This window comes from Ixodes scapularis, unplaced genomic scaffold (assembly GCF_016920785.2).
Source record: "Ixodes scapularis isolate PalLabHiFi unplaced genomic scaffold, ASM1692078v2 PGA_scaffold0__279_contigs__length_252992795, whole genome shotgun sequence".
NCBI lineage: Eukaryota > Metazoa > Arthropoda > Arachnida > Ixodida > Ixodidae > Ixodes > Ixodes scapularis.
The window spans coordinates 247,448,625-247,460,525 of record NW_024609835.1 but is presented as its reverse complement, the minus strand read 5'-3'; the positions used below and the strand labels follow the sequence as shown (position 1 = coordinate 247,460,525).

The 11,901-nt window shown below is 45.5% G+C and overlaps 1 protein-coding gene across 1 annotated transcript; it reads right to left on the bottom strand.

Moving 5' to 3' along the window:
* Positions 1-5,033: 5,033 nt before the first annotated feature.
* LOC115333179 lies at positions 5,034-6,911 on the bottom strand. Its single transcript, XM_040213836.3, has 4 exons — positions 6,719-6,911; positions 6,455-6,591; positions 5,524-6,344; positions 5,034-5,429 (listed from the first exon to the last, which is right to left on the bottom strand). The coding sequence occupies exons 1-4, from the start codon at positions 6,909-6,911 to the stop codon at positions 5,183-5,185; spliced, it is 1,398 nt and encodes a 465-aa protein (XP_040069770.1). The 3' UTR covers positions 5,034-5,182.
* Positions 6,912-11,901: the final 4,990 nt, after the last annotated feature.

Sequence of the window (11,901 nt, the reverse complement as noted above, 5' to 3'; positions counted from 1 at the left end):
GCCATCACCTTTCCGGCCGATAGGACAGTCTTCGCCTTCTTCGGAGCGCGTTCGCCGGGTGAAGGCCACTGTTGCGACTGTTTTTGGTCTGTAGTGTGTACCAGTGAACCCATGTTTCGTCGACGGTCACGAAACGACGCAGAAACTCCTTCGAATTGCGCTTAAACAGCGTCAAACACTGCTCTGAAGTGGTCTCACGGTTGCGCTTGTTGTCCGGAGTGAGCGAACGCGGCACCCATTGCGCCGACAGCTTTCTCATGCCCAACATTTCATGCAGGATATGACCCAAGAGGTTTTTTGAGATGCCTACTGTCTCAGCTATCTCACGCACCTTCAATCGGCGGTCTGCCAATAGCAGATCATGGATTTTTGTCACATTATCCTCCATGGTAGCCGTTTTCAGGGCAGCTGAGCGTGACTCATCAAAAACCGACGTGCGACCATGTTGAAACTTGTTAAACCAATTTTTGACGGTCGCCATCGAAGGAGAAGAGTCACCGTACACAGCATCCAAGCGCTCTTTGATTTCACTGCACGATTTCCCTTCCAAAAACAAGAATTGAATCACCGACCGATATTGCTCTTTTTCCATTTCTCTAAAATTCGCGGACACGCCCGCTTCCCCATGCGGTCAAAACAAAACTATGAGTTCGATTTGGTTGAAATTTCGATAGTAGCTGTCTACGAGAATGTACTACACGATAGTAAATTTTTCTTGCGATAGTGGCGTCATATTGGGCGGTGAGGCTAAGTACTCATCGGACCGTCCTCGTACGTGTATGTCGTCTGCACTGTACATCCGTAGATCTCGGCGGACCCTACATGGATGAATAACCGTTGCAATATTTTGATTACTTAACCGAATATGGTAACTAACTTTTTAATGAACGGTTTAATGGGCCATGTTGCAATTGCAGCTTTAAATGGAGCCATTATTAAAGACCAACCCATTTTAGAAAGTTGGCGAACAAACAACGAGCCTTGAGATATTCATCGCTAAAATTTTGCCCTTCTTCGCTTGATTAAAAAACCGCGCGCTGAAAGCGCGATTGAGGTTGTGCTGATATTGATGCGTAGAAGAACGACACAGTTGTTTCTGTCCCTTCGTCACTAACTCGACAGCGTGTCTTCGGTGGACTCGCCAGCGCCACACATCAAGACGACGAAGTCACTATTCTACGTATTATTTTCATAACGCGGTTTCTGAATCAAGCGAAGAAAGGTAAACTTTAACGATAAATTTCGCGAACCTCGTTGCCTTTTCGCGAATTGACGAAATTGTGTTGGCCTTTAATAATGACTCCTTTTAAAACTGCAATTGCTCCATGGCCAATTAAGCCGTTAATAAACAAGTTAACTAACAGATTTTAGTTAATCATTAAACATTGCAACGGTTATTCACCCATTGTCCGCCGAGCCCTACAGATATAACGAAAGACGGCATCCACATATCTGCTACATCCTTTTTTATAAGATATGTAAAGTCCCGTAAAGAATAAAACAAAAACACCCTGTGTGTCTGCGTGAACTAAAGTCCCTCGATGTTTTTTCACCAAAAAATATCCAGGGACGTTAGCGTGAACCAGATACGTACGTCCCCTGTGGAACCATGGGTCTTCTTTCCCTTCAAACACCCAGCTCAGGCGAGACTTACCTGGTTGACAGAAAGCAGCTGTCGGTTAAATGTATTGTTATGAGCCTGTGGGTCTCAAATAGTTTACCCTCAAGAGGATAATGCGCTGCATGTTTTAACCATGTATGCGCTGCACACTGTAACCGCTATTTCAATGCCGTGCTGTGAACTATTACAACTTTTTCCTTGCCTGATCTACGTGTGCTCATGTTTTCTGCTCAAAATGATGTGAAATAGTTGCTTGTTTTCTTTGAATCTTATAAAGCATTACTTGTTCAGCCCACGTGTTGTCTCAGTTTTTGGACTTAAGTTCAATGTTAAAACGCGTGATAAAAATTGTCACGGCTTATTAGCCAAGTGAACGTCGGGTGGTCCTCGGATGGTCGTGGCAGCCATGAAGAAATAAAAGATTCTCACCCCTTTGCGACCGTCGCTTGGGTGGTTCGTCGCTTAAACACAAGAATGAGTGACAAGTGAAGCGAGCTGATTAAGGTCATGAAAAAGAAGACGGGCAGAAACGAAGGCACAAAAGTTAACCTGGGGTATTAAAAGCATGCTAAAACAGTCTCGGACTTTAGTATGTGCCGTTTCGTTCCATTATAAAATAAGAAAAAAAAAGAAAAAAAGAAAAACTGCTTTTGAGTTTTAGATATCCCTTTCAAATAACTAATGTTCGGCATTTGCGATCAAGGAAAGGGGCATTTCATTTAAAATGCTCACCATCCGACAAACCGAAAGTCGCAGCTAATTCTACGCTGAAACAACTTGCAATCCGCTTCTTTAAAGTCGCAATTGTTTTTGTAAAGGAAGGGTAATGTAACTTGTACCGTCCAATACATTGAAGCATCATGTTGCTAACGATCGTGCCGCAGCATAATTGATGCCGCGGTACGACCGCTGGCAGGTCGTACCTGTATCAGAAATCCTATGTGCACTCAACTAAAGCGGCACCAAAGATTCATACTTTCGCGCGTGCAGCCGCGCATGCGCACATCATTTGGATAACGCGCCGGTGTCGACATCACGCGACACCCTAGTGAAGTTAGTGAACCCGAACCTAAAGCGAACGGATAAAAAATTGGGTTCGACACTGTGGTTTGAATAAGGAGGGGTTTAAGAGGGCGCGGTACCTCTATTTATTCGTCCGTCTCAGCCACCAGATGGCGCGCGGCTCGTAACGTGGTTGAACGCGCGACTTCTAGATGGCGCCAGTATCGAAGTGTGAAAAGGCCCGCGTTATCCGCTGCGTGAAATAGATCCCCAAATGTGTTGTGTTCTCCCGGCGGAGGAAGTTTCTCCCTCCCTCGCGCGCGCTTGGTATGTCTGCGGTCAGTCAGCTCAGAGTGCATAGCATCGGACGTCAGTGGTAATACGCGCGGTGGCCGAGTCCGGCCTCTGCGCTGTGTGATGCAGTGGGTGGCGCTCGTTTCTGTTCGGAGGTAGGAATAAAAATGTCGGTCCCCTTTTTTACGACGCTCGTTTCTATAGCTTGAGTTCTTTTTTTTTTTTTTTGAGTGATTTACAGTACCGCCTCTTGGAAATCGTCCTTTGCGGTGAGCGATTGAGAGTCAGGTTAGCATTTTATTTTGGTCAGCACTACACGTTCAATGGAGACCTCGGGCGGCGATGTAAATATGCATTGCTCTCCAAAGTGTGTCCAAGGTGCGCAATGGGTATTGAAGGCGCGCGACCGTCGGTTGGTAAAATACGTGCGTTAGATTCACTTATTCAGTTTAATCATTTTTGCCAACGTCTTTCATCTGTTTCAACAAATGACATGGTCGAGTCTATTGATAACCTTAGCTAGATTGGACGTACGGAGTGTCCGGGCTTTAAATAAATTTGCTTCGTTTATGTGAATGAATAACTGTTTTCTCTTTTCCGTGCTCGGTGCTATGCAAAAATCGCTCAGATGTTATGGTAGCGCAGTGTGGCGGCGTTTTGCACGCTGACTCGCTATTGCATTTGCTCTGCACAATATGTGTTCTGATGGAATGTGCCGAATCGTATTTCCGATCGATATGATAGATTTACTTTGCTACAGTGTTAATTATATTTTCCTGATTTAAACTGGTTCGTCCCTGATCTGAGCCTAGTTCAAATGCGAAGGTGCAGACAGACTTAGCGTCGTAACAGCCGTAATGCGCAGAAAGAAATTAGTACCATGAAAGAAAAACAAAAGGATACGAGGTGGCTCGGTGTTATAGAAGTAATGAGTGTGCAAAAGATGCCATCGCACGTGTTTTTTTTTTTTTTTTGTTTTTTTTCTAACTCTCCGCATCGCTGGGAAACGCTCAAGGTACCAGCAAAGACAGCGAGCTGGCGTGAAATTTCCATCGAGCGGAAAACGAGTGTCACTTTTATTTCATCATGCGCTTTCATTTTGACGTGGCTCAAAATGGGCGCGAAATAGTAACAGGTAAGGCAACAAAATTTAGATGTAACGTTTGGAGCACCGCCATACTCAGCCGTGTTGGGGGCATTTCTCGCGAGTCAATACGGCAAAGGTATTGCGCGTCGAACTGTACGTGAAATTTATCCATTTCAGGGAAACCTTGATTTCGCAAAACTATTGTGGCTCGATTCCTGGCTTCCAGTATTTAGAAGCCACGAGCGAGAAATAAATGACAGTTGATTTCGAAGGACAATCGCGACGTGGAAACCCATAAAAGAGAGTCCCAATAAGACGAGAGCTTCCCCTTCTCTTCAAGTGCCTGGGTTACGCCCTCATTCCTGCACCTGCGGTAACACTGCAGGCTCCTAAAATCGCTTTGAAAACGTTCCTGATCGCAACAAGTTTTTTCTTTTTGTCGAGGTGCTATTTCATTTTTTTTTTTTCGTCTACCTTGATACCCCATCAGCGCAAAAAATACCATAAACTAAAAAAAAAAAAAAAAATAGTGGGCATACAACGACAACGCACCCACTGGGACCCGAGTCAAGGCAAGAACAACTAACTACTAAAAGGGGAAAAAAATCATGTTCGCATACGGTTGTAGCACGATTCTCCCGGTGGCAGTTCCCCCGTTCCAAATGCCCCGTGCCATTTCCCCCGAGTGTCAAGATCCCCGTTGTCAAATTCCCCGTCTTGCCTGCCCCGAGTGCCGGCACCCCCGTATCCAATTCCCCCATATTGTAACTTTTGTGTGCCTCTCTATCCAATGGCAATCAGTTGATCGAAGGACGTTTCATCGACATATCGTTTCATCAAAAGTTTATTACACCGACAGCTCGAATTAGCTTCCTTTTGTAATAAGTCGCCTGTGTCTGTCGCCGCGAGGCGGCGTGGACGGGTGGTCCGCCTGGATTAACATGGGTCCCTGTGATGCACGTGCGACGAAGCTAGTTTTTTCACGAAACATGGTGTCGATGAAACGAGTGTCGATGAAACGATACGGACGCCCGTTGATCACCTCCGATGTTCTTTGAAACCAACGCACACTGTTATTCCGTGATCCTGTGTCAGTTCAGTGCTCGACAATATTGAAAATGATGGCAGATTTATTAACATGTTAATGTATACAGTCTTGTTGAAGCAATGTCCACTACTTAGATACCGCAATATCGCTGCACGAGCCTCAGAAACTCTTGAATGTTGAGCTCTCCATTGGACAGACGCTGCTCGAGCTTCCTGATGGCTGCGTCCTTCATTTCCCACTTCTTTTGTCGCTTTCGGGCTTGGCCGCCGTTGGATACCTGGAGGAGGGTGACTCTGCTAGTGGCCTCGTCCCGCTTGATGTGCTCCACGAAAGTGTAGACATTGGGGTGCGCTTTCCCGATGGCGTTGTTAATTTTTCTGTAAATAAAAAGCACAAGGATTACAACTCCTGGTAAATAAGCATTCTGATTTTTCGATAGCAAATTTATACCATACTGAAAAATGAACTGACCGGTGCCAGGCCTCCTTTAGGTTGTTTGTCCGGGCTCCGCTGTTTTGGTGGTGGTTCCACTGCTGGGTGTCGTAGTTTCCTAAGAGCCAAGTATCCTCGAAGTACAGGATAAGTTGTGGGACTCCAAGGGCTGGTGGTGCAGTTGCCTTCAAACCCCGCCAAGCAATACGTACGAACGCTGGCGGGACAAAGGCCAAACTGATTGTCTGGCGTACAAACATCGTTACCGAAGAATCTTCCTGGTAAGCCTTGGCAAGTCCGAGTTCTTGAACCTTCCTCCAGATTGCTTGAGCGAAGTGAAAATGGCAACCCTGGTGCCGGATTCCAGGAAAAACGAAAAGAAAAGCCTGGATAAGGGCCAGTTCAAAGTGCGTACGGACAACGCTGAGTGACAGAGGTGCACGAAGAGCGTCCAACGCCGTCTTGAAGTTCGTGAAGGCCGACACATATACTTCTCGAGACTTCCCAGGTAGAAGAAAGTAGGCGACGTTGAAGCTCAAACCCTCTTTGACGGCGCTTATTGTGACTAGTTGATAAAACAATGACGGGCAGGAGAAAAACGTGCCATCGATGAACACTTCAACCATTTCCGAAAAATGAGAAAGCAGCTCCTGCGTGCAGAAGCAAAGAACACGGCCTGCACTTATGCTGACGTCGAACAGCAGGAAGTCTCGCTTGTCGAGTGTCTCCGTATGTAGTCTTCCAAGGTTAATCTCGGCCATGTCCCTTGGTAGGCTCGGTTGCTGCTTTCTCTTCTCCCTGTACATGGTGCTCCTCACGCTCTCAAAAGTCGGCAGCTCAGCCATCACCGTGTCGTCAACCTAGAACAAATTGGTCCCGTCACAAACAAGGTTCAATCGCGGACACCATGAACATGTATACGCGTGTAATAAAACATAGTATGTAAAGACGAGACAATGTTTTTGCTTACTTGACCCACAAGGCTCAAGATCTCTCTGCTGTACACCTGCGGTGCTGGCAAATGCGGCTCCGACCTAACCCTTTGCTTCAATGCGTTCTTCAGTCGCGCTTCCCGAAGTTGGCTGCTATCAGGTGGATGGTTGTGCTCTGAAACACATCGACGTGATGATGATGTAACGCCGCAGCAGATTTTAGCCTCATTCATTCAGTGCCCTTCAAGTTGAACAGCAATCTGAGAGTTTGCGAAAGTAAAAAAAGAAAGTCGTTAGCTCACCTTGTGTTGTCTTGACGACTTTTCCGTGCTTCGTGAAAACTGCTGCTTTGCAGTTATTTGTCCAGTATTTAGCACATCTCCAGGCAGTTTTCTCATCTAGGTTCTTCCGCTGAAAGCAATACTTAAATTCGTCTAGTATTAAGGCCTCTTTCCCTTTTTCCGTTTTCAAAAATTCGACCTCCATCTCCTGCATCTCAACCTCGTCTGGGAAGCATCCAATGTTGAAAGTCCCTTAATTAAATAGAACTCACCTGGGTCGCGTTCGAGGTTTCTTTGTTCTTGTTGACCCTCGGTATGCACTTTTTCTTTCGTCCCGTAACGAGAATTGGGGGCAGAGGACGGGGGGAACTGATAAGGGGATGGGGGCACGGGGTGTTTGGAACCCGGGGGAAATGAGGTCAGGAAAGATAACGCGGGGAATTTGCTGCGGGGATATTGACACGGGGGAATCGGGATTGGGTTATTTCGTGCACCACCCTTCGCGTACACAGACAGAACGCCTCCATGGAAAGAAATGAATCATGCGCTTGTTCTGCCAGTCTCGTTGTGCGTCTGTCAAAAGCCACAAAGGAGGACCCGCCCCCCCCCCCCCCCCCCAACCCTAAAAAGAAGAAACGAAAGGTTTTTTGGGCGCGCGCGCGGTCGCCCAAGCGATGACCACAGGACGTCACTTCCGTTGCCCTCCAAAGAAGAGGGGAAGAAGGAGCTCCCCTCTTATCAGGATCCTCCTTTGTGCCTCCCGGATATGTACAGGCGTCGCTATTCTCCCCCCAGAAGATTATAGAAGATTAACCCGTCACTCAAAATTCTTACAAAAGCAGCTTCCCTCTCCTCCTCTTACTTGGTGTTCAAAAGTGTGCGATGTGACGTCAGTGCAAGAAGCCTATGCGATTGTAGCACGTTTGCCCCTGTCTCAAATGCCACGGTCCGTTTCTCCCAAGTGCCCGTCTTATCTTCCCGAGTATCAACTCCGCAGTGATTCTGAATCATTCCGATGCTTTCCAACGTTGCAAAACTGTTAGACGAATATTTGCAGAACTATCTACGGAGCTAAAATTCAAAAGCGCCGTGTTGGATTGGGTAACTCGTGTAGGTTTAGCTCATTGTTGGAACATTCTTATTCGCTCGATGAACTCCACAAAACGTGTAAATATTAGAATGAACTTTTTAGAAAGCGATAGTTGTTGTCAGGGTTCCAGGCGACCGGACAGGTCGAAATTATTGGTTGATTAAAAATTTTATTTCATAATCACAATCGTATCATCAAGGGCACGCCATTTCCTCATCACTTCTACGAAAAGAGTTGCTGTATTCGTAGCACACACAGACGGAAACGGTTGAGACTGTGCCCAAATAATATCTTTTGGCAGGTACTGCGCAGCGATTACACACAATACCTCTAACATAAACATGCTGCTCCACATGTGTATTCACAAGATGCAATACATCGTTCTCCCAACTTTGTTGAAATGGGCATGAAAGCGCGTAACCGTCACTTTTTTGAAGTTCTACTTAGAGGTGAAGTATTTACTGTAAAAAGTCGTTAATTATTTATTTTTTTCCGTTCCACTACAAAGCTCGATTCACCTAAATTTTTGTTTTTATGTCGTCTCTACAGCGCTTTTACGTCGGTACTTTCGTGTTAAAGGACATCACATAATGTGCGAAAAAAAAAAAAAAACTGGTAGGATCGATGTTGCATAGCCTCTTTTTTTGTGGACATCAAGAGAAAAAAAAAAAAAAAGATAGTAGTTGTCTTTATTTCGCACTGCATGTTTTAGCGCGGAAGTTCCTATTTGGTTATGATGTCTTTACTTTCTTAAAAATTGTATACAGTAATTTAAATTACCGAATTACAAAAACGTCGAAATTGTATAATTGGTTTTCGTTGGGACGCCATGACGACAGCGACACTCGTGTTCGCTCGAGGTTTTCGCCAGCATTTCTACGATGAATTGCCAGGATCGCGAGATGCAACAGCGTCACACTCCGTCTTCTGTGACGTCATTTGTTGCACTTCGGGACCACTATTGATGTATGGCCAGCATAAGACGCTAAACACACCAGTCGGAGACGCGCTCCAGGCGTTATAGTACTGCTCCTAAAAGTAGCTGTCACGTGCTTTGCTCCGCGACTGTGATTCCCTTACAGCAGCTCTGACTGAGGGTTGCCAAATTACGGTGAAACGGAGTATAGACAAAACAGACAGGAAACGAGCTGCCAGCATACGTTAGTCAAACTCCAACAAAAAGGAAGTTTCTTCCCAAGCTGGACGACATTTACCGGGCATCTTTAGAGCTACGAAGCTCAAAATGACGCGTACTCATAAGATTTTTTTCTCTCGCGTGTTTGTGATTTTCTAATGTCCTGCAAGCAAAAAAAGAATATATGGCGAAGTCACTCCGAGGGGATGCCGATAACTGCGAGCCACGAACATGAAGGATTCGCTAACATCCGTCAGGAGTGTGAACGGTAAATCGTCACGCAAACATATTCTCACAAGCTGCAAATATTTATTTGGCTTAGCAAGTAGAATACTAGTATACTAACGACATGTGATTATTGTACACAAGATACAATTTCTCGGTTCTTCAAAACCATTTCCCTAGTCTGAACGGTCGCGCTACGGGCCGCGGCTAGCCGTGCCCTCGATAGACTATGGAGCTGCGTTGTGTCGTCTGCTACTGTACCGCCAACAGGAGAGCGATAGCTCTGTGTGCTCCACAGATGCGTGTTGCGGTATAACTCTGTACGTCTGTCCTAGAAGAAGACAAAAAGATAGGCTCTGTGACCCCCTCCTAAGCTAACAAAAACAAACAGAAGTATACTCGTTTGGACTGAAAGGTTAATTTACAAAATAGTGACCAGACATTGGAAAAGCATATGTCACAGAACTTGGTTTATGAAATGGCATCATTGTTTCGAGCAAGAAATCACCTGCTCACCACTGGGACGACGAAATCGTCACTATTTATTGCGTCAGGTGTATTTGCGCTCATGAAGAAAAATCTGAACACATCCTTCTCCCCAAAGTCCTATGTCGAATAATAAACACTTTTTTAAACATCTATGCACAAATAACTCATTTATTTCTACACTTGTATATACACGTTAATTAAACGACGTCAAACCGCATTTGTGATTAGATCTTGATGTCTACACCAACTACATTCATATTTTTAGGGCTTTATTGAACGATAACTTCAACAATAGTTAATGGAACACGATGGCATGATCTCACCAAAAACCTCAACGTGCGAAGCTTCCACAGACGGCCGCTTGCGAGTATTCTCAATGTGAGACTTCAGAAGCTTTCGCTTGCCATAGGGAGCTTGCTTTCGACTACAGCACTGCACGGGCCCGGGAAGCGCGGAGCGCGCTGCTGTGGGGAGAGGTTGACTTACAAGATGACGTGTTACGTGATCATGTAAGATGGCGTCATTTCGTGCAGCTTGATCACCTAAGATGACGTCATTTCGTGTAACGAGATCATGTAAGGTGACGTGTTTGTGTCACGTGATCACGTAAGATGACGTCAGTTCGTATGAACTGACGTCATCTTACGACAACGCCAACATTAGTGCCGTCCGGAACCATTGACCTTAGAAACGCACCTCTTCGCTTGAAGAACTGATATGCGTTGATTGTTATTTGTTTCTTTTGCCTACTACAGACCATTCAAAAACTCGCCTTCTGGGTGCCACCAACTTCGTCTACTGGGCTGTGAAGCGTGTTCGAGCGTGCGCAATACCTATCTAGGCCGAAAGATTGTACACTGAGTATGCTTTCACAGCTCACTGACTTAGGCATTTTTCGTTAGGATAGATGCTCCCACGAGAAGAGCGTATGAGATATGTGAAGAAAATTGGAAATTTGAAATGTTCTTGTCCAATCGCATTTTTCTTTGGTTATCGACACTTTTTAGCGTCATCACAAGACGTTCAACCCATAATACATACACTAGTGATTAAAAAATAAGCACCGAAAAACATGCACCGATTTTCGCTCAAAAATAAACACTGGAAAAAACATACCGTAATCATTACCCATGTCACCTTTTTGGGTGATATGTGAATTTCCAGAAGAACAGCGAGTTATCACCCTCCCCTAGGAATACCCTGACTACAGAGCGGGCGACCCGTTTTTCCCCGCGTTAGATTGCGCGGACCACGAACCGTACGGAGGTCACAGGACGTCCGTGAAAAATAAAAAGGAGGCAAAGAACGATCTACTCTGTGCACGCTTCTTCCCCGATTTCCACGACCCCAAGGCCGAAGGACGTTTGTGTGAAGGATAACAATAAAATAAAACTTTGCGTCAAAAAAAAAAGCCCGTTTAAAAAAAAAAAAAGTAGAAACAAGCACAACGCGTTGACGGACCGCGTGGTTGTGGAACACGTCGCGGTCCGCTTGCCACAGGACGGTTGCCTTCGACCCATAGCTCCAAGGTGAATTTTCCGCTTGCGAAAACACGGAGACCTACCCACCGAGAACCAGGAAAACAAGACACGCACACTGACGCCTCGGCGTGCAGAGTGAAACAGGATACGGGCGCGGAATACGGCCGCGGAAGAACACCTCACACAGTGCCGATCCGGCCGATCTCCGAACGAACGATTTCGCATTTCGTGGACAGCGAGCGCCACCGCACGGGAGTGAGAGGTACCTTAAAAGCGACGAAAACAAGCACCGACACCTTGGTTCTTTATATTTGCTGTAGTTACGGAACAAATCGACTTACATGAATAATTTGAATATTATTCGATTCCGTAATAAATTTAGAAGGCATTAAGCGCAATACTTCTTATGTTTGAATTTAGATAATTTTGTAAATTCGCTCCGAACGCAAGAGTGCCGAATTAGCCGATTTTGACCATTTTCATGATTTTTTTAAGAATATAATTAAATTTATAATGAAACATTTGTTGTGCTTAGTGTCTCGATAATGACTCAATATCTTTAAAGCCGAAATTTTCAAGAAGATCCGCGCAGCCGTTATTATGTGAGAATGTTTTTAGGTTGGTGAAAAACCTCATGTATTCTCTATAGGAACCGTGCGGATCTAATTCAAGCCCCGACCAGGGCGCCCCTAGCGGCAAACGGGTCCGTTGCATCGGGCATCTTCTGCCAGTCGCTGCATTGGTTCTGCGTTGTAGTGGGTTAGCGCTGTAATTTCTGAGATGG